The 23,157-nt window shown below is 43.8% G+C and overlaps 1 protein-coding gene across 1 annotated transcript; it reads left to right on the top strand.

The window, feature by feature from the left end:
- The first annotated feature begins 7,387 nt into the window (after positions 1-7,387).
- SMARCD1 (SWI/SNF related BAF chromatin remodeling complex subunit D1) lies at positions 7,388-22,030 on the top strand. Its single transcript, XM_088469130.1, has 13 exons — positions 7,388-7,687; positions 9,565-9,752; positions 12,677-12,719; positions 12,817-12,939; positions 13,022-13,144; positions 15,485-15,601; positions 17,247-17,348; positions 17,441-17,602; positions 17,691-17,788; positions 17,866-18,001; positions 20,497-20,619; positions 20,693-20,794; positions 20,888-22,030. The coding sequence occupies exons 1-13, from the start codon at positions 7,532-7,534 to the stop codon at positions 20,939-20,941; spliced, it is 1,527 nt and encodes a 508-aa protein (XP_088325256.1). The 5' UTR covers positions 7,388-7,531; the 3' UTR covers positions 20,942-22,030.
- The last annotated feature ends 1,127 nt before the right edge of the window (positions 22,031-23,157 follow it).

Here is a 23,157-nt window from a genome sequence, read left to right as displayed (position 1 = left end):
TATAAAAGCATTGTACACCGTGGTGAACCCCTTAGCTACAAATTTAATATCAGAGTCTACAGGGTTTCAGGTTCTACTTACATTGGACATAACCAGGACTGCCTGGGGAACCCTGAATTTTACTTATATAGAGGCTCTAGCAAGATTAATTGATAACATAACTAACATGTATGATGACACGTTCAGTTATACGGGTAAGGAGCTGCAGGCCTATAAGAAGGAATTAGTACAGCATGGGATGGTTCTCAACTATTTCACAGCTGTCACTGGAGGATACTGTGTAACCTTAGCAACAGAGTTTGGTGTCAAGTGTTGCACTTACATTACTAACAGTACCAATGACCCTAAAGAAATAATTGACCATACAATGGATGAAATCTTACAACTAAAATGGGAGTTGCATAGAAATTATGTTTCTCTTTCTGCAGAGGGAGAAAAGTTAATAGGTTGGGTCTCATGGTTAAATCCCCTAAATTGGTTCTCAGGTTTTGGTGATTAGGGGCGGGATTTTCAATGCAGTTTTCAATGTGATACATTCTGCCCCTTATCACATGCATATCGGCATTTAGTAACACTGTATGCTAGACTAATTATGCAAGGGAGAGCTCTTCCGATAAGAGCTGTCCTTTGCAAAAAGAGGACTTCTGGGTTTATTAGGCGAGGAGTCCTTTTGCACATGCGTGGCTGCCGGCTAGTGCATCTGCAAGCCGTATGGGAACAGACAGGGATCTTTCTGATCCCTCTCAGGGGAATTCTACAGTAAGAAGTTCATATTCTTCTACATGCAACAAAATCTATAGCTGGTGTTACCTATTGGGCACAAACTCTGCATAGATTAGCTTTCTGAGGTTTGGTACATACCGGCACATTGCAGCCCTATAACATTCTATAGGGACCCCAGTGCTAGTGGGCCACAGTGGATATCTGAAATCTATTGCAGACCACTTTAATGTATACAGGGTCTGCAGCAAGCCTCTGAAAACTGCAGTTGTCGGAGATTTCATTGCATTTTTGATGTTAGTACATTCTGCCCAAAGTGAAAGAACTAGTGTCAGCTTTGGGTAAGCTCCTTATTCTTATATTTAGTTTGCTGTTAATACTGCCCATGTTTTAGAGGTGTGTTTCCTGCTGTGTTGAAGTGTGGAAAAAGAGTAACCATGGTAACAACTGAAAGTAATACCACTGATAGTAGGCCTATGATACTAAACAGAAAGACTTTTGCTATCTGTGCCAACAATAATATACGGCAAAAAGCCTGGGGATTTGGTTCATATTTTGATAAAAAAAATTTAGCTTGCAGCAGGCGTCAGGGTACCCCAATTCTCTGCAAGTTCCTACAATAGCACATATGCCCAATATACTAGTAAATTGCAGTTAAATGTACTCAACTCTCAGGTACAGAGGGTAAAATGTAGACAAGGGCTATGGTACTGATGGGGGCGACCAACAGGAGTCCTACATTATGATCCCACATTAGAGCATATAGGACCTCATTCAGAGTCTGTCGCAAGCGCTGAGCGCTCGCAACCGACTCAATGTTTTGGTCCTGCGCACGCGCAGATACCGCACTGCGCGTGCGCAAGCCCCGGAGCGAGAGAGAAACTCTCTTGCTCCGGAGCTCACTACAAAAGGGGCGGCTGTTGATGTTGATCGTTTTGTAGGCGGGGCGGGGGGTGGTTACACAAACGGAGGCGTTCCTGACGGAACGCTTGCCGTTTTGTGTGCGGCCGCACTGACATCAGCAGTGATGTCAGTGGGGAGCTTCCTGCTCGATCAGAGCAGGAAGCTCCCTGGGGCTTGTGGTTGCCGACACCCAACCTTACGGTCTCGTCTCAAGACCCGATGGTCACGATGGTCTTGACCATCGCGATCATCACCCTGGTCGGTCGCTAAGCTGTGGGTGGTAACCCACAGCTTAGCTAGCGACCAGGAGGCCGCACAGAAAAAAAAGAAGCGCCCTCCCTCATTCAGAGAGAGCGATCGCTTCTTGCGACCGCCTCTGAATGAGGGCCATAATGTGATAGTTTATAGAGACTATCAAAACGTGGATTGTTAAAGATAAATTAAACTATTGCTCTTTAATAAAGTCTCTGCAGGAGGAGGTGAAACCAGTCAAAGAAACAATTTGGGCACTTTTGCTATTTGATTCCAGGTCACTTACTGCTGCAGTTATTAGTTGCCCACTCCTGGACTGAATATTACTGCCAGAGACTTTGTACATCATTGCTGCAGCTGGGATATACCACTGTCTGTGATTGCTACTGGAGGACTTTATATGTGCATGCAGCAGTCATAGAGGAGTTTACATACGCTGAGCAGCGCTGTGTCACATGGCCACCACTATGTATGTGCGAGATCGGGGAATGTCATTCAGATGGAGGACATTCTGGTAACTGCACATCCACACTAATTGTGTCTGGGAAAAAACTGTTTTAATACTACTGACTGCAGTTATGATTGGGACTGATTAGTTTCTCTTATTTACTGTGAGTGGCATCGCATACAAAATAACTTTATATATATATGTTTTTGTGAAGCTCCAACTTTTGATTAGTTTATCTGAATTTGCTACAGTAGCAGCTTTAATCCTAATATCACTTTATGTCTGCAGCAGGGGTGTTTTATATACAATACAGTTTATATTATATTCCTTAACTTAAATTTATATTTGTATGATGTCCATGTGTATTTGATCAGTGAGATTATTATCTGTATATAGACTCTCATTCTACATTACTAAATACATGTTTATTTTTAACATAGTGTGTACTGATATCATTATTGTATTTGCCATAGCAGTTCCTCATCAGGTGCAAAATTAAAATATTGGTCAAACAAATCAATCTTAACTGCTTATAAATTGTTTTCCCTGTGTGCAGTGCTATCACCGGGACAAGCGATCGCATGTTACCGCAAATGAGGTCGCTAATGCAATCGCAGCTGCGATCCCTTAAACGGGATGCAGTCAGGAAGCTGATGGTCGCAATGCCGACCGCCGGCTTCCTGGCTCTCAAATCCGGGCACGGTACTAATGACAGGCATCGAAAACCCGACGCCTGGCATTAGACCTATGCCAGGAGCAAGATAAACCGATCGAAGGTAAGCCGGGCGCGGACAGCCACGGGGGGGGGGGAGGGTTAGGTTAGGGGCTCCCGGGGTGGACTTAGGTTTAGACAGCCCCCAGGAGGGTTAGGCTAGGGGATGGGGGGGTTAGGCACCTACCCAGGAGACTTAGGTTTAGGCTGCGGGGAAGGGGGGGTTAGGTTTAGGCACTTGGGGGGAGGTTAGGGTTAGAAACCCCTTAAGGAGGGTTAGGAGGTAGAATAGGGTTAGTTGAACTTACCTTTTTTAGCTTCGGGATCTATACCCCTGCCGGGCTTCCGCTGTCAGTATATCATACTGGTTCCCCGTAAACAGCGGCTGTGCAACAATATGCTAATGCTGTAGCCTCCTGGAAGTGTATTCAGACACCCACCAGCTGCTTCGCAGATCCAAACAACTGCGTACAAAGAGGCAGCTGCTATTGCAGATCATTCGATAATCAACAATCTGCATAAACCTATGGTTGCGCAGAATTGCCAAGGGAACTGATACGCTAGCATCATATTTTCTGCATATGGGAACACAGACGTAGGCAGATACATGCCCCGAAAACGGTCACGACACGCCTAGGTTTGTGCTGCCACTCCCCATAAATGCCCAATGAGTCTCTGAATGTCAATCACTTTGGTATTAAGGCCCTGATTCAGAGCCGGACGCTCTGACCAGAGCGCTCGCTCTGAATCAGGGCCCACCTCCATAATTATGGAGCGTCCTCCTGGACGCTCGTATAGCTGTGGGTCACCACCCACAGCATATACGAGCATGCAGGATGATGGTCGCGATGGTCTTGACCATCACCACTGCGAGCCGAAGCCTGCGGTTGAGTTTCTCAACCGCAAGGCCCGGAGTGATTTTGGCTCTATCAGAGCCAAAATCACTCCCACTGACATCACTAGTGATGTCAGTGGGGCCGGCTTCTGACGGTAGGCGTTCCCTTGGCAACGCCCCTGTCTGGGAGGCACGCCCCCGGCACGCCCACCAAAGGGGGCGTGCTGTCAATCAACATCGACAGCACGCCCCCTTTGATCAGACACAACGAGCGAAGGAAAGTCCTTCGCTCGTCGCGTCTCACGCATGTGCACGACGGAGCTTCCTCCGTCGTGCGCATGCGCAGTGCAGACCATCGACCCACTTGCGAGCGGACAGACGCTCACGAGTGGGTCTGAATCAGGCCCTAAATCCTCACTGCCATCACCTGTGTTGAAAAATTAGGAGGGAAATCCAGGAAGAGAGCATTCTGTCCCTCCTGGAATGGCTCATGATGAGAGGTATGCCTGCGGATTTGCACAAGGACTGTTTCAGTGGGAACATGTTATAATCGGGATGCAGTTAATTTACCGACGGACGGGATGTCGGCTGCTGGAATCCTGATCAGAGTGAATAGACCGATGCCGGAATCCATGGCTAGAGATGCCGATGGCCAGCATCCCGATCATAAGTATAGCGGGACCATGTAGGTGTCAGCTGCGGCCCCCCCGCAGGCCAGTGGTTCCCAAACTGCGCACCGTGGCACCCTGGGGTGCCTCAGGACACTTGCAGGGGTTCCTCAGGTTGGTGGCCCAGCGTCAAATCAAATAATTTATGGTCAATGAAATGTAAATATGTAGACAAACAGAGGGCCTGATTCAGAGCCGGACGCTATGATAAAGCACTCGCTCTGAATCAGGGCCGTCCCTCTTGTTTTTCAGAGCGGCCATCGGGCTTGCGACGAGACCCTTGTGGTAGGGTCTCGTTGCCGCAAGCCCTAGAGTGCTTTTGACTCTACCAGAGCCGAAAGAACTCCCACTGACATCACTTGTGATGTCAGTGAGGCAAGCCCCAGACGGTAGGCGTTCCCATGGGAACGCCTACCGTGCTGTCACTCAACATCGACAGCACGCCCCCTTTGGTACGAGACCCGGAGCGACGGTTTGCTCGTCGCTATCCAGGTCTCGCGCATGCGCACGATGGAGCCGGCTCCGTCGTGCGCATGCGCACTGTGCCACCTTCGACCTGCATAGCGCTCACGAGCGGGTCTGAATCAGGCCCAGAGTCTCAAACCTGCCCACAAAACAAAAATCGTTTGTTGGACAGTCAGAATGGACGATGGACTACAAACTGCAAACATGAACGTGCATGAACGATCATCGTTCAGCTTAAAAAGATGAACGATTTCAAACGATTTAACGATAATGACGTCGTTATAGTTAAATCGTTCAAAAAAAGTTATGTGTGTACGCACCTACAATCTGACAGAAAATCGCTCATAAAATCGTTGGTAACAAAATCGTTGTGTGTGTACGCAGCTTTAGGATGATAGGTAGGCACAACTTACTCCACTTTACAGCTGCATACACACACAACGATTTTGTTCCCAACGATTTTATGTCAGATTTTTTTTAAAGTGTAATGGTGCATACACACGTAACGATTTTTTGAACGATTAACTATAACGACGTCGTTATCGTTCAATCGCTGAAAAAATCATTCACTTTCTGAGTTATAAAGATGAACGATTATCGTTCATGCGCGTTCCCGTTTGTAGTTCATTCTGACTGGCCAACTGAACGATTTTCATTAAGGGAAGTTACAAAAATCGTTTGTAGTTCAAGAAATCGTTCATTACACTTTAAAAAATCTAACAGAAAATCATTTATAAAATCGTTCATAAAATCGTCCAGAAAATCGTTACGTGTGTATGCAGCTTAATGAACTATTTTTTGTAACTTCCCTTAATGAAAATCGTTCAGTTGGTCAGTCAGAATGAACTACAAACGGGAACGCGCATGAACGATAATCATTCATCATTATAATGGAGCATACACACGGTCAGATTTGTCAGATCTGTCAGATGAACGATTTGAACGATGTGAACGATTATTACCAAAGATTTGAACGATTGAACAATTTTTGACTGCATTAAAATGAATGGAAATCGTCCAAGTCTGATTGCAAACACATCAGATGTCAGATATCGTTATCTGACCATCGGGAACGCGCACCGTTCAAATTGTTCATCTGACAGACCTGACAGACATGTCAGATTATCTTTCAGATATGAACGACTGAACGATTTTTTTAATCGTTATCGTTTAGATCTGAAGGAAAAATCTGACCGTGTGTATACACCATAATGGTGCATACACACGGTCAGATTTGTCAGATGAACGATTTGAATGATTTTACCAACGATTTGAACGACTTCTGACTGCATTGAAATGAATGGAATCGTCCAAGTCTGACGGCAAACACATCAGTTGTCAGATATCGTTATCTGACCATCGGGAAGGCGCATAGTTCATCGTTCAGACATGTCAGATTTTCCTTCGTATATGAACGATTGAACGATTTTTTAAATCGTTATCGTTCAGATCTGAAGAAAAATCTAACCGTGTGAATGCACCATTATTACTCAGAAACTGAACTATTTTATCAATGTCTGAACGAAAACGACGTCGTTATAGTTAAATCGTTCAAAAAATCGTTACATGTGTATGCACCTTACTGCTTCACTACATTTTTTTCGGAATTTCTCTGTAACAATCGTTTGACTTAGGGATGCTGGGAAAACAATGCTAATGCTCAAGGGCGCCGTGGGGCAAAAAAGTTTGTGAACCTCTGGGTTAGGCACTAAGGGGGGAGGGTTAGGTTTAGGTACTTATCGTTAGGGTGAGGGGTAGGGGTTAGGGTGCAGCAAAGGAGGGTTAGGGGGTGAATAGGGCAGGGGAACAGTACTTACCATTCCCCTGTCAGGATTGTAGGCATCGGGATGCCGCTGTCAGTCTATTGACAGCCGGCATCCCGACTGTCGGGATATCATACCCATCCCCTTATAATCGGCTATATCAGGAGGAGCTCTACGCTACAGCAAGGTTACTGAATGAGCTGCTGGGAAACAGTAGAGGGCGCTGGTCTCTACCACCCACCACAGTGTTATCAGTGCGCATGTGCAGGAGCTCTATAGAGTAACTATAACGGCGTTCATTCATTATATTCCTATGGAAGGATTACCTTACTACCAACAGGAAATTATTGTTAATAAAAATAAGTCATAGCGGCCATTGTTGATTTGGGCTCGTGCAGTATGCCGCAATAACAGAGAGACCAGGTGTTATATAAGCCAGGGGAGCAGAATGACGTGAAGCTAGGAGTAACTACCGCTAAGGAGAGTGTGCGTGTGCTGGGGCGCGTCCATGCCGCTGAACAGTTGACACTTAATGGATGATAATTGGGGTTTGCCATTGTCCAATATGTCTGCCAGGAAAGAGAAATGAGACGTTCAAACGCCATTCCCGGCATGCCAGGTTTTCCCGCACCCAAAATGGCGCCCGCAGACTTCCGGCCTATCATTCATGCCGGCTGCAGAGTGTAATAACGCCGCTGTGCGAGCTCCCCCGGCCCCCCCTGTGTGACACGGTACTTCCGCTTCCTGCCCCATTGTTGCAGAGCGATGGCGGCGCGGGCTGGTTTCCAGTCGGTGACTCCGGGGGGATCCGGGCCCGTGGCGGCCGCGCTAGGCCCTGGAACGCCCGGCCCAGCTGTGAGAATGGGCCCCGCCCCGGGACAAGGGATGTACCGCTCCCCTATGCCTGGAGCAGCTTACCCGGTAAGAGAGCGCAGGATGGGGGGGGGCATAGCCCTGAGATCCTGGCCTTATCCGTGCTCTGGATCTGCCTGTGTTTGCTGTGTACACACACGCCGGTCCCCTGGTCCCAGCATTACATAACAGTGTAATGCTGCAGCTCATTATATACAGCATGCGGATTACCATGCATCCTCTCTGCGACTGACAGTCATTATATTCTGCATTAGGACGGTGTGCTGTATGGGGTTATGCACATAATATTGATGTTTTGGGGGGAGCAGTAATACGAGGACTGTTTTGCTTATTTCTATGAACAGAAACTTAAATACTTTTCAGTAAAAATGATGTAATGTGGTAAGACCATAATGCCCATATTTAGCAAGTTAAGTAATATGTCAACAATAGTAGTAATATGTCAGCGGTGGCCAGGGACAAGACAGTGGCCAGTATCCCACTATTTGTATAAATGGCTATTACTTATTTGTAAGGAGCCACAAAACTCTGTATTGTCAGATAGAGGTGACTATACTACAAAATCTAAATCACACAAACAAAATGAGAAACCATTAATAAAACAGAAGCAGTAGTTATACTGTCCAGTAATGTGCCCTTACTAATAATGATGTCCAATATAATGTGGGTTGGGTATGAAATCCCGGCTGTTGGGATGCCGCTGGTCAGAATACCGGCAGCGGCACACAGACAGGCAGAATCCCTACACCTATAGGAAGTAATGGTAAGTATTTTTCTAACCCATACCCTAACCTCCCCCTTAGTGCCTAAACCTAACCTGACCTACCCCTCCCCGCACTCTAATCCTAACACTTCCTACCTGGTGCCTAACCCTCCCCCTAATGCCTAATCCCGCTACCTGACCCTAACCTCCCCCTAACACCCCGATACCTTCGAGATGCCGGTGATCGGGATACTGGAGCCGGGATCCCGACCGTAGGCATCCCGCACGTTGACTGCATCCCCTATAATACCAGTGCATAATTATTACTAACGCCCAATACAATGTCAGCAATACCATAAGTGCCAAGTACAATTCCACCAGTAGTAATACTGACTGCAGAAACAGTGTCCAAGAATGAGAGTTCGTGTTCTCAATCTCCACATCCAGCCTGTTCTTTCCCAAATAGTATTGTGGTCCTGTGTGGCCCACATCGTATCACATAACAATGGTTATTTCCCATAATGGTTAAAGTTTGTGTCCCTGCCAGTGGCTATACCGATCATATTAAATAACACTGGCCTTGAATGCCGCTTGATTAGCACCCATTAGATTTTGATTTCACATGAGAAATGTATCCTATTCTATTACTTCTATAGCAGGAGGGATGCCATTTGGGAACCAGTAGTCTAGAGAGAGGTGTTTGTATATTTATTTTCCTTAGTACCGTATATGTATTCCTTTGAAATTTGGATATTTTAATGCCTGTATATACTGTTTTTTTTATTTTATTTTTTTATTTACATAAAGAGGTTGTAACTTTTCTGTGTAGCCAGCAACTTCCTTAAGCTGGGTACACACCAGGACGACAGATCGGCCGTCCTATCTAAGATTGGTAAGTGCATGCACACTTGCCAGTATCTGCAACTGGGTTGGTTACATGTGCCCGCCCAGTTCAGCTGTCAGTCACTGGCGGCCTCTGCAGCAAGTGTAAGGGGGCTGGCTGACCGCCCGTAGACACAGCACGATACACCAATATATCTGCAGATATATTGGGCTTCGGCTGTGCTGCACAGCGAATGCAATATGTCTGCGAATGGCGTTGCTCAGACATATTGTCTGTACACACTGGCCGACGCGCACACGATATATCGGCCAGTGTGTACTCAGCATTAGTTGTTCCTTCATTGCACTGTATGTTAACTCTTATCCCTGTTTATTTCAGCGCCCCGGGATTCTTCCAGGCAGTCGAATGACACCTCAGGGACCAGCTATGGGACCTCCCGGTTATGGAGGGAGCCCTGCTGCTCGACCAGGTATGGCTCAGTCAGGCATGGACCAGTCCCGCAAGCGACCTCCTCCTCAGCAAATTCAACAAGTGCAACAACAGGCAGCTCAAAATAGGAACCACAGGTAATGAGAAGTTTCTTTCTTCTTCTTCACTGGTCCACAGGGGGACACAGGGACTACGCTGGGGTATAGGCTGGCAGATGGAGTCTGGGCACCAAACAGTTAATTTCTTCAGAAAAGGCTACAACAATTAATCCATTTAATGAAGTAAGCTTTTTGCTGCTGTTCGGAGTTTGATGTTTTTTATTTTCATAATGTTTCCGATATATAACGTTCAGTTCCGTCTTTATGATGCTGAAAACTAATCAGACTTATTCATATTTGAAGTAGTTATGTTTCTTCATGTGGCTGTCCTAAATGGGAGTCAAACACAATGCAAATTATTTTCCTACGCAATGTACCATTGTCACAAATTCAGTTATACCCCTTTTACACCGGAGCTAAAACCCGGGTTTTTGAAGGGTTAACCCGGGCAGCTCCCTGGTGTAAAAGGGCAGAGGGTTGGATCGCCGGGTCGAGTGACCCGGCAATCCAACCCAGGTAACTAGCAGGGTTTAACACGGGCGTAGCCCGTGAAACCCTGCTATGGTAACAGCGCACTCCGGGTCACGATGACCTGGAGTGCGCTGCTAGCCGGCCGATTGGTCCGGCTTCAGTGGCGCTTGGAGATGACGTCATCTCCAAGCGTCCACTTTCACTCCGCAAAAGCCGGATCTATGCAGACCCGACTGCGGTGTGAGCGGCGCTGACTCGGGAATATCCCGAGTCAGCGCCGGCAAAATTCCGGGTCTGAACCGGATAGGAACTTTGTTCCAACTCCGGGTCAGACCCGGAATTTAGGTGGAAAAGGGGTATTAGTTTTGCTAACACCATTTTTGGACCTGATGTATGATCAGTGCCACTCTGGATAAATGCAGAAGGGCAGCACAGCAGTGAAAGAGGGATTAATGATGGTAGGTGAGAGGGTTAATGATAGAGCAACCGTTTATTGCAGAGGTTCCCAAACTCCGCCATTACAGCACAGGTTTCATCCATGCTTGTGTCCAGATGGTCAAATCAAATTGACTGAGGTACTAATTAAGTCACCTGTGCTCAGGCATGGATATCCTTAAAACGTGGACTGTAATGGTGGAGTTTGGGAACCTCTTGTTTAATGACTGTGTGTAAAAGATGCAAATTCGAGGGTTTAATAATGATGGAGAGTTGGGGTATATATGATGCTAGAAAGATGTGTTATAAATGACTGGGGATGAAAGGGTAATTAAAATGACTGGGTGATGAGTGGAACACATTGCTGAGGGCATTATGCACAGAAGCACTTAAAGAAGGGGATTGGGTGGGCAGTGAGAATGCTGAGGTGTGGGTGGGTTTGATAAGTGAGAGGGAGTATAAAGGGTTTGGGTGGGAGACACCAGCCCATTGAGAGGGGACAGAGAAGCAACATGAAGTGGATGGAAGGTGCTGTAATGTCTGTAATACCCCTTTTACACTGACCTGAAAATCCCGGATTGATGCACGTGAACGCGCATTAACCCGGGATTAAATGGATCCACCTGGGTCCAGGGACCTGGGGATCCAACTCTGGTAGTTTGCAGGGTTATTCCCTTATCTCCCTGCAGTGTAACAGGCGCGATCCGGGTCACGATGAATCGGATCATGCCGCCTGTTTGGCCGGCTTCAGTGGCGCTTGGAGATTACCTCATCTCCAAGCGTCCACTGCAACCAGCGCCGGCCGAAGCAGCACAGAGCAGCGCGCCATTTCCACCCTCCCTGCCTCTGGACCGCTGCGGAGTGTGGTAAGAGGGTCGGGGAGGGAGGGCAAGAAGCGCTGCTCACCTGCGCTGGAAGTGCCGGGTCAGTGCTGACCCTGCTCCTGTGTGAACAGTGCAGCGCCGTGGTGTAAATAGGTCTGTCCTGGGTCTGATCTGGATTGGAAACATGTTCCAAATCCCGGGTCAGACCTGGGACTTTTGGTAAAAAAAAAAAGGGGTATAAGAGGGTTGAGCTGTGTGTGGAAGTGGTGGGGTTATCTGTAATTAGTGGGTACAATGTAAAATAGTTTTACATCTTGCCTGGCTCCTAAGTTTGTAGGCTGGCTTTCCGTTTATTAAAAATGTGTTGGGTCCTGCTATATTAAAAATAAGTAATACATATTCAAGATTATGCCAAAGGTTACTTTCATGAAATTAGTGTATGTGTGATGCGTTTGTGATTGCCATAAACTGAGTGGGCTTTATGTTGGTGGTGTGTATCCATTAGGCGATGGGGTAACTACAGTACGATTACAACATCGTAATCGTACAGTCGTTCCTCATCCCCTGTAGTGCCTACACTGAACAATATGTCATTCAGTGCAGGCACCCTCCCTCATCCCCGAACATGCCCAATCTGTCGTTATGGCAGATTGACCGGCATGGTCAGGTGATGATTGATGTCGAAAACGACCAGTGGGAGCGCACATCTCTGGTCGTTTCCGACATTTTCATGCACAATTAATGAGCGATTGAACTATTACGATGTCTTAATCGGTCAATCGCTCTGTTTAATCGGCAATTGGATCTGCAGCTTTAGTCCAGAATCTAAACTTGTTAATCTTAAAATGGACAACTAACTCAAAAATATGAACTTTCTTTTGTGCAACCTAGAAAACATGTCAACACTTGGTAGTTTGCATGGATAGCTTGTTATAAGTTAAATGTTAGCTTTCTAGGCATTTGCATTCAATTATTGATGTATGATTACGAAGTTTGTTCTGAGCAGCTGCTATTCTCAGTAAATGTTACTAAATGAATGTTACATGATTATGAATGGGTTTCTCCACTACAGTATGTCATCAGTTTGTGTTGCGTCTCTTTAATGAGAGTAGTCTTAAGTGTTCAGATTTATCCGTTTGGACCTCCCGTCACACAAACCACTGTATATTTGTATTGATCAGAAAAGTAGCTTTGAATAACTTGGCTGATCAAATTTGTTTTTCAATTTTAAAGCACTAAAAAAAAGAAGATGGCTGATAAGATTCTACCTCAGAGGGTGAGTGTGGAGCAAATGCTGTACCAGTACAATGTTTGGGGCGTCCTGTACTGTCCTGTTATTGCTTTGACTTTACTCCCAGTTTTTCTTCCCTCAGATTCGGGAACTTGTACCTGAATCTCAGGCTTATATGGATTTGTTGGCTTTTGAGAGGAAATTGGATCAGACGATTATGAGGAAACGTCTTGATATTCAGGAAGCATTGAAAAGACCGATCAAGGTATACTAGACTTTAATAGCTGACCGTGCTGTGAGATTTTATTGAGCGATTCCTGTTCTTAAAATATTTTATATCTCTGCAGCAAAAACGGAAACTCCGGATCTTTATATCAAACACCTTTAACCCTGCAAAGTCTGATGCAGAGGATGGCGAGGGCACTGTGGCCTCTTGGGAGTTGCGTGTAGAAGGTCGGCTTCTTGAAGATGTAAGTTCTGACCAGCTAGCTGCCAATACATGCCGGGGATTGCTTGGGTTACAAAGCGCCCTTTCATCACGATAAGTCTGCTCGTTGCGATGTCATTATGTACCTGAGGAGAATGCTGGTTAAAACGAGTGTCTGCTCATTGTTCAAGCACTAACTATCTGATCTGTCCTTTTATGGGCACATCTACAAAATATACTCTTGATGTACAACTTACAGATGCAAAACTTTTTTTATTTAATTATGTAAGATTAGAAACACGATCTACATGGATCAGTCTTTGTGGCTAATTTCTTTACAAAGTGCTGCTTCTATGTGGTGTTAATCTCCTCAGATTGACCGCTACAAAACTGATCACCTAGGGTAAAGCAGCATTGTCCTGCATTGCCTAGAAGAAGAAAAAAATGCTAAGCAAATGCTCATCCTCTTGTTCATAGATGCAATAAACCACTTGACATTCATGCAGCGTGTAAGTCATGGGTGATGTACATAGTGCTTGCCAGTGCGGATCATGCCATAGGACAGTAGTTCCAAAACTTTTTTGAATCACGGCGCCCTAGAGTAACAGCAATGTTTTCACGGCACCCCTAAGCCAAATATTTGTTATTGAGAAATTCAAAAAAAAAATTTCGGTAAAGTAAATTGTGCTTACCTGTCATATTTAGGTTCAGTTCTGTGGTGGTGGACAGGTTTGTGCTTCTGCTTGTCCATAAATTTAAATTACATTGACCGTAAATAATTTTAGTTTGTGCTAGACCACCAACCTGAGGCACCCCTGCAAGTGTCCCGAGGCACCCTAGGGTGCCTATGCACACAATTTGGGAACCACTGCCATAGGATATGAGCTGCTGCAAATTTGTCGATCACTGTAAAGCAATTGTCTGCAATCAAAAGCTCAAAATCTTTTGTGGTTAGCATTGTAGCTCCATAACGCTTGAGGTCCTGAGTTCAATATTCGCCTCCACCCACACTCCAAAAACATTACATGTAGATTAACATGCTTCTGACAAAAAACTTAACCTTTAGGCAATATAGATGGTAAGCTCCTCTGGGGCAGGGACTGATGTGATTGACTGAAACATATATATATATGTATGTATGTATATATATGTATATGTATATATATATATATATATATAATACAGGTTGAGTCTCCCATATCCAAAATGCTTGGGACCAGGGGTATTTTGGATATTGGAATATTTGTATAAAATAATGAAATATCTTGGGAATGGGACCCAAATCTAAACACAGAATGCATTTATATTTTATATACACCTTATACACACAGCCTGCAGGTCATTTTATACTATATTTTTAATCATTTTGTGCATCAAAAAAAGTTTGTGTACATAAATGAATTTCATGTATGTTTCATATATACCTTATACACACAGCCTGAAAGTTATTTTATACGATATTTTTATTAAGTTGTGCTTTAAACAAAGTTTGTGTACATTGAACCACCAGAAAGCAAAGGTTTCACTTTCTAAGTCATGCTAAAAATGTTGCGTATTTCGGAATATTCCGTATTTCGGAATAGTTGGATATGGGAGACTCAACCTGTATTAATAAATAATAGGCTACCCTATCAGAAAGTTCATTATAGCACCTCTGGCAAGTGCAGTGGACTGATTGCAGTGTCCATAGTAGGGTGGGCAAGGCGCCTGTCAGAAAAGGGCACCTCAGCCCGCGTGCATGAAAAGGGGTGTGGTCACTCAGAAAAGGGGGTTGGCTTTGAGCCGCACACCTTTTTATCACTGTAGGGTGTGTGCCCAGAACTCACTGAGATGCTGGGCTGCCCCCAAGCTCTCCCTGCAGTGTGAATAGATGCTTTGTGCATATTCACTTGCTGGTGAGTATTTCACATGAACTTTTTAGCAGGGTGCCGCCACAAGGGCTGGGCATATTTTAGTGCTTTCAAACCAGGCAGGGCACGGTGCACCGCGGAAACAACAGGATTGGTCAACCTACATTGTGTGTGTGTTCTGTCTTTTATGTGCCTTGCACATTTATACCATTATATATCATTTGTCATCCGGATTCTCTGTTAGTGTGGAGCATTCGTTCATTTTCTATTCACTCTCCTACGTGCTATATAAACTGTTCTGACATATTGTGGTGGAGATCCCGCTGATTTAAAGTGACTAGTTAGTCACTTTAAATCAGCGGATTCCCACCAAAATATGTCTCTGCCTTTTATGGAAAGTTCTGGGATTGTAGGGAATCTCCCTTCAACCACCTGGAAGCTGTAGCTATAAAATGAATTGCTTGTTTTTATATTCCCCTCTCTGTTCCAATTGAGACGTGAATGGTAAATGATGGTATAATTCTGTCTTTCAGGCAGCTTTGTCCAAATATGATGCTACCAAACAGAAGAGGAAGTTTTCATCCTTTTTCAAGTCTCTGGTCATTGAACTAGATAAGGACTTGTATGGACCCGATAACCATCTGGTGGAGGTATGTGATAGATGTAAAATGTACAGTGCACAGCCATAAAGCTTCTCTACACTACAAACTAAATGTCATTTTCCAAAATATAGTGGACAATGGTGCCTATAGCAACCGCTGGTAAGGAGCTAATTTGTTGCTATGGGCAACATTAACTCTTTAGACAGTTTGATACATCACCCCCAGAACTTTGCAGGTCAAATTTATATAAATGCAGTCTGTATAATTTTCGGTTTGGCTACCGGTCAACATGATAATTAGGTCGGCCATTCTGTAGACGTGTATTTAGGTCAACAGTTTTATTAAATGGTTGCCATTTAGCAAGTCGACACTAAAATGACTACACGTGTTCTGGTTTTTTGTTTGTTTTTTTACATGATTGTCAGGGTTAGGCTAAAATAGAAAAAAAAATGTGTCGACCTTTTGGTTAGATCGACCATTTAACCCTGTCAAATTAAATACATGTCTACAGAATGGTTGATGTAATGAGCATGTCGACCTTTTCATTGTCGACATTCAAATCCACTTGACCTACTGAATGTTGACCTCTAAATTGTCGACCTTGTATATCACACCCTTCCGTATTTGGAATATGAACAAAGCAATGAATTGTACCAAATGTTAATAGAATTAAAGAATTCCGATATTGAAAGGGAAAAAAAAAGGTGGTGAAGGAGGGAGTTAACAACATTGAGGACACCTTTGAGCAGTAGAGGAAAAATATGTAAAGGGTAACATAAGGGAAAGGTGAATGGGTCCATGAACTTCTGTCATTGTAGTTTGGACGACCTACCTGACGACTGGTAAGTGTATACACACTTACCAATTGTCTGCCTGATGTGCCAGGCTTGACAGCTCAACCGGGTGGGCATTTAAATTTTCCCAGTTGAGCTGTTAATCACCACTGGCTCCCTGCTGCGTGTGTACACACCAGCATATGATCGACAGGACAGGATACAAGTATTCTGAGGAACTCCACTGACCTAAAGAAGGGAACAGACAAAAACCGTATTGTACCAGTGATAAATCTCGCCCACTTACATATTTACACCTAACATTCTCCCACAAAAATAGCCCATCTTCATTGTAATTTAACCTGCTTCATGCTTTACACACTTTTCATTTTCTGTAGTTTACTGTTTGCTAAATTGTTATTTTATTAGATGGCATATTTGTAGTACAGATAAAAAGTGGAGTTTTATTATTCTGAATTAAAGTTTTATCAGTTCATTACCTCCAAATAATAGTTTTCTTTCCTTTCTTGTATATAAGATTTGTCTAGATCACGGGTTCTCAAACTCTGTCCTCAGGACCCCAAACAGTGCATGTTTTCCAGGTCTCCTCACAGAATCACAAGTGAAATAATTAGCTCCATCTGTGAATCTTTTAAAATGTGTCAGAGAGTAATGAATACACCTGTGCACCTGCTGGGTGACCTGGAAAATGTGACCTGTGTGGGACCGAGTTTGAGAACCTCTGGTCTAGATGTCTGAACTTTTACGTGTGTTAATATTTTTAGCTTTTATCTTATACAACTTGGATTCTTGGTGACATGTCCTTTAAGAATTATACATAGTTTAGGAATTAAAATAACAAAAATGAACTTTAGTTATTTGAATCTTTTGCTAACTTTACCGATAACCTGTTTGCGCAGTGGCACAGAACGCCGACCACACAGGAGACAGATGGATTTCAGGTCAAACGTCCAGGAGACGTAAATGTACGCTGCACTGTGCTGCTGATGCTGGACTACCAGGTATATACATGGTGTAAAACTAATCTGGGCATTTTGGGATCTGCTGTAACCAGACAAACTTGCCTTCATTGCTGGCTTCTCTTTTTTGATAGCCTCCTCAGTTTAAGCTGGATCCCCGGTTGGCACGTCTTCTTGGGATCCACACCCAGACTCGCCCAGTTATTATCCAAGCCCTGTGGCAGTATATTAAAACACACAAACTTCAGGACCCACATGAACGAGAGTTCATAATCAGCGACAAGTATTTACAGCAGGTACAAGCCTATTACGTGTGGAGTCAGTAGCACTTTCCCCATTTGTTCATTGTAATGTTCTCACCATTGCATGGATTTCCCGTTGCAGATCTTCGAATCTCAAAGGATGAAGTTTTCCGAGCTTCCTCAGAGACTCCATGCCCTCCTCATGCCACCGGAGCCCATCATAATTAATCACGTCATCAGGTAAGGAGAGATCCTGAGGTTCCTGGTCTTTATAACATTGCTGTGTTCCAGCCTAATGTTCCATCTATTGCCAACAGTGTGGATCCCAATGACCAGAAGAAGACGGCATGCTATGATATTGATGTTGAGGTTGATGACACTTTGAAAACCCAGATGAATTCCTTCCTGCTGTCCACATCCAGCCAGCAAGAAATTGCAGCGCTGGATAACAAGGTCAGGCATAGGTCCTTACAGTTGTAGCGGAATTAGATAAAATTACTTCTGGATTATATAGTTGTGTTTGGAATTTGTTTAATCTTTAATGTATTAAACGGTTTTGGCTCGTACCTCTTTCCTACAACTTCTAAAATACATATAGCTTTGTCTGGGTGGAGTCCTTCATTGGTTTAGAAAAAGATAGGGCTCCATCCTATTAGCCATGAGTCCCCTCGCAGGCGCGAAGAACTGCAGCTAAATGCCGCCCTTACGGTACCTCCGGAACTGCTGTTTGTTTTTTTTCGTAGCCCCTGTTATGTGAAGATAGGCTGTTTTTTTTGTTTTTTTTTATGCACATGCTGAACGCTATAAACTACTACATGTAAAATATGTGTGATTAGTTGATTTGGGAAAACCAGTACTCTTGATTTCTTGCTCTCTAATTAAAGTGTTTAACATGTCTCCCCTTGAGGCGTCGTTAGCGTGTTCTGTAGTTTGAGCAACCTTCACTAATTGAATATTTTGTACAGTTTTTAATATGTATGTATATGTATGAGTCTGTCTGCTTCCTCCCAGAGATGATCAGCACTGGAAAGATTGCACTGTGCAGCCATCAGATTCATGCTCCTAAGCAACTTTTCCCATGTGTGCTTTTTAATATAAGTATTGCTGCTTTTGGTTTACCAACTGTTCTGCTTAATATACACAAGTAAATATCTGTTGCAGCCAGTGGAGTTAAACTCGAATTTGACACTTCCTGCCCTGGGTAGTGTTCAAATAAATTTGTGTTCAGATATTTTGAGACATTAAACAGATTACCTGTCCCAATTTGCAGTTTCATACGGCTGACTACAGTGATCGTACGAAGTCCATCATTTTGTGAGTCCCTGGGAACCATAAATCACGTTTTGCGGTCTTCCTTCAAGGTTTCTGGGGCCCATCATAATGTGACACTTAGAGCAGCCAGTCATCTGTCCCCAGGACCTTCCCTGCATCCACAGCCTGACAATGATTGTCTGGATGAGGGCCTCATTATTTGATTGGAGCAGGGCCTGATTCAAATTTTCCAGTCGCCCTAGGCCAGAGCCAGCCAACCCTAGTCCTCGAGAGCTACCAACAGTGCATGTTTTCTAGGTCTCCTCACAGAATCACAAGTGAAATAATTGGCTCCACCTGTGGCTCTTTTCAAATGTTAGTGAGTAATGAATACACCTATGCACCAGCTAGGTGATCTGGAAAACGTGAACTGTTAGTAGCTCTCGAGGACGGAGGTTGGCTTCCCCTGCCCTAGGCTCTCCCTGGCTACTGCCCCAATGCAGGTACTCTCTTCTCTCTGGCACCTGGTTATTCCTGTACCACTAGTGCTGTACAAACTGCTTCCTTATGGTGCCCTTGCGCTGTTCTCACAGTCTGGCTCTGCTTCCATACTCAGCCACTGTACTCTAACCAAAAAAACATCATGCCCTGCATTTACTCGAATGACAATATGTCTTACCTACATCACAAATAACCCTTCTGGTATCAGATCAATTGCAGCTTTTACCCCTAACTGTGCCCATGCAGGAGATGATCTGGATGATGGAAGAGGGGTGGTTGTGGTGGAAATGAGAGGCTGTCAGGAAGCACCATGCACACACAAGAGCTGGCATACACCTTCCTCCCTGTACCTTCTATTGACAACCTCCTTCTGCAGCGGCACCATTACAGAATCCTTGCCTATGGCAGCCAAAGTCCCAGTGCTCCAGTGCATCCTGCTGGTTTAAGTAATTTTCTTTGTAAACTAGTTCCCCCATCTACATTGTCGAATAAAGACCCACTATAATGCGCAAGTGCCAATGCTGTAGTGTATTGCACAGTAACTGTAGCCTAGCTTTGATCAGTCTAGCGGTCACCCTTTCCTTAGTCCTGGAACGACTGCCGTTATTGGCAGTCCTTTGGGTTTGATTCAATTCAATTGAATAGCGGGGAGGAGCTCCCGGAACTATTCAATTTAGCGCTACGTCTGAGAATGGCCGTTCTTGTGGTGTTTAGTCGTGAAAACCTGCATTCTCCGATTAAACTGCCCGGCACGTTGCTGTTTCCAAGGCGATAAGGGCAGAAAACAGCATCACGACAGGAGTTTTGTCGGATTTCTGCTCGTATCCCAGGAGGGGTGCGAGAAGAAATCCTTAGTCCGGCTTAACAGTGCACTCAATTAAATAGCTCCGGCAGCTCTTTCCCGGCGCTATTCAATTCATGTTGAATTTAATTGAGCCCCATAAGTGAAAAGCAGAGCAAGTTCTTATCGAAAAGATCAGATGTAATATTGTGTGTTGTTATTATGTGCATATTCACAGTTCCCCTTGGGTTTTATGATTCTGATTAGGAATCATGGGAGCATTGAAGTGTTGAATGGAACGGTAGATGTTTATGGATGTTAGATATTAGGTTGTAACAGTCTTTGCCGTTTTGGTTACGCAATAGTTTGTCGTGACATCCATTTCATCTGGGTAGTTAATATACGTTCTTTTCAGATCCATGAGACTATTGAAACGATTAATCAGTTGAAGATTCAGAGGGAATTCATGTTAAGTTTTGCCCGTGACCCTCAAGGATTCATCAATGACTGGCTACAGTCTCAATGCCGTGACCTCAAGGTGAGTGAGACTGTCGCTGGGTGTAAGAGTGTAATAGTCTTTCTCCTTTTCTAAACCTCTCCTCTGTCCTCAGACTATGACCGACGTTGTCGGCAATCCAGAGGAGGAGCGCAGAGCAGAGTTTTATTTCCAGCCGTGGGCTCAGGAGGCTGTATGTCGATACTTCTACTCGAAGGTAAACATGCGTTATACAGACATCTGAAAAACATTCTGTTGTATTTGCACATTTGCTGTTTTTGTAACCTATTCGATGGTCTCCCCTTTGTAGGTGCAGCAAAGACGCCAGGAGCTGGAACAAGCTCTGGGGATTAGAAACACATAAAACTTGGCCAAATAAAATCTGCCTATGGATGTATTTTATGGGGTGTTCTTCATTTCAAACATTTCAGCATCTTCTTGAGGCTTTAAGAAGATGCTTTAGAGTGTTATCGAGGCCTCTACCAAATGACTGACAAGTGGAATAAGGACACACTAATAGCGCTATTTATACTGGTCCCAGATGATATATTTAAGGCCAGGAAATATTTTGAGGGCTGACTTCTAATATACCCTGAAGGATCAAGTATTTTTATCCTCTTCCCCCTTATGTGTTTTTGTTTTTTATGTTCTATTCGTCATGTTTAACCTACTATTCTCTCTTCCCCAGAAAAAAAATATCAACAAAAAATAAAAATTTAGGCCTTGTCTAGTCACTCTTACTGTGCTCCTGATGTATATGTAAAGCAGCTTTTCATGTTTATTCATGGACATACTGCATAGACCTTTAAAGTGTATATTATGTATACTGTGGAGGAAGCCATTTTGTGGGCTGGGCCAGTGTTCATGGATGCAGCCTTTCAATTCTTCAGGAACTAACATAAAATAAGACCCCACAAAATGGCCACCTCCACTGTGTTTAAGCAGAGCTTGTACACTTTAACAAACTCTATTAACTAAGTATAATTTAAAGAAGCACTGATTAACTCGTCTTCAGGACTGCCATTTAGAGTTTTTTTCAAAGACCTATTTATCTTTGCAGTCTTACATAGATATACTGAATAAGATTAGAGGCCCACATAATGTGTGGGTTGGTTTGTTTGTTTTTTTAAGTGGAAAAGGTTACATATTTTTGGACTGAGCAATTGGTCTGTAGATTTCATTAATGAAGGGCTGTTTACACAGCAGAGTGTACAGTAACATATATTATTACAGCATTTGCAGTCTGAAGAATGGGCTCTCAATATGCTGCTTTGCTTTCCAGGGTGCACCCCTAGAAGCTCCAATCTCCCTCACTGAATGTGCTCCGAGCACCTCTATTCTCATAAAATGTAGCCTTTTTTATTTTTAAACGGATTATGGTTTTGATGGACCAAAATATTGTTTTGTATCTTGTAGTCATTGCCAAGTTTTAATAAAAGCAACTTCTGACTAAGACCAGCATCTGTCAATTTAATTGTAGGCGTACCATTTCATTGCTGGGTTTTGGAGTACAACCAAAAGTAAGGTGTATTTATCTTGAACGTAACTTTTTTTTTTTTTCATGTTAACCTCATCTACCTCACATTAAATGTATACTGTTATCAGCCATTTTACCAAGCTTTATTCAGTGTCTTTTATCATGTTTATTGAACCGTATAACCCAAAAGAGGAGCAACCCAACCCCCACCTGCATATATCTGAAGTTCTAAAATGATTTTAGACAAATGTATGTCATGTATGCAGAGTTATGGCAGATTTTCTCCAGAAAGGAAAGCAACCAGTCCTTTCTTGTGTAAAGTGAAATTTCAGAGCCACTTGCAACTATTTTAAGACCACTGGGTTGCAATGTAGCTGACTACATACTTTGCACTTGCCCGATTACATCACACCCATTCCTATATGGGTCATCAGATTTTCTGCCAATCACACCTATATCTGGGAAGACTTATTATGTAGTTTGGTTCTGCACAATATACTACTGATAACCGTATAATGCAGAGGTTTCTAAACTCCGCCATTACAGTCCAAGTTTAAGGATATCCATGCTTGAATCCAGATACTTAAATCAAATTGACTGAGGTACTTAAGTCACCTGTGCTCAAGCATGGATATCTTCAAAAAGTGGACTGTAATTGTCGACTTTGGGGACCTCTGGTATAGTGAGTGTGTGTTACTTTTATCTTCATCTGCTGAGGACCCCTGGAAAAAAAACAACTTTAACAGAAGAGCCCCCCATAGCGGAGCATGCAACCACTGTTTCAGACTTAATGACATTTTCAATGCTCCAATACTAATAGTTACTGTGCTTGGACTTTCAAATCTTAAGTGGGGGACTCGCATAAAGCAGCTACACAGGGTGTTGGAATGTTGTTGTTTGTTTATTATCAAGGGACAAAGTCAGAAAGGGAAAGTGTTCTATTCAAGTGATGCCTTCATCAGTCTGTAATCTCTAAACGGCTTCAGTGTTTTTATGATTATCCTGTATTTTTAAAAATGAATGTCCCTTCTAGATCCTGTAGCTGATCTATTTACATGTTTCCATACACTGGCGACTTACTTTTCCACTGTACCGTAATCACC

Source organism: Taudactylus pleione, unplaced genomic scaffold (genome assembly GCF_031769625.1).
Source record: "Taudactylus pleione unplaced genomic scaffold, aTauple2 ptg000089l, whole genome shotgun sequence".
Classification (NCBI taxonomy): domain Eukaryota; kingdom Metazoa; phylum Chordata; class Amphibia; order Anura; family Myobatrachidae; genus Taudactylus; species Taudactylus pleione.
The sequence above is the reverse complement of the archived record's forward strand: the minus strand, read 5'-3'. Positions and strand labels throughout refer to the sequence as shown.

Excerpts from the sequence above, each read along its gene's own strand:
- SMARCD1 (XM_088469130.1), top strand. The coding sequence starts at position 7,532 with ATGGCGGCGCGGGCTGGTTTCCAGTCGGTGACTCCGGGGGGATCCGGG. Across the intron at positions 7,688-9,564 it reads TGCCTGGAGCAGCTTACCCG|CGCCCCGGGATTCTTCCAGG; the intron begins GTAAGAGAGCGC and ends TGTTTATTTCAG. Across the intron at positions 17,789-17,865 it reads ATAATTAATCACGTCATCAG|TGTGGATCCCAATGACCAGA; the intron begins GTAAGGAGAGAT and ends TATTGCCAACAG.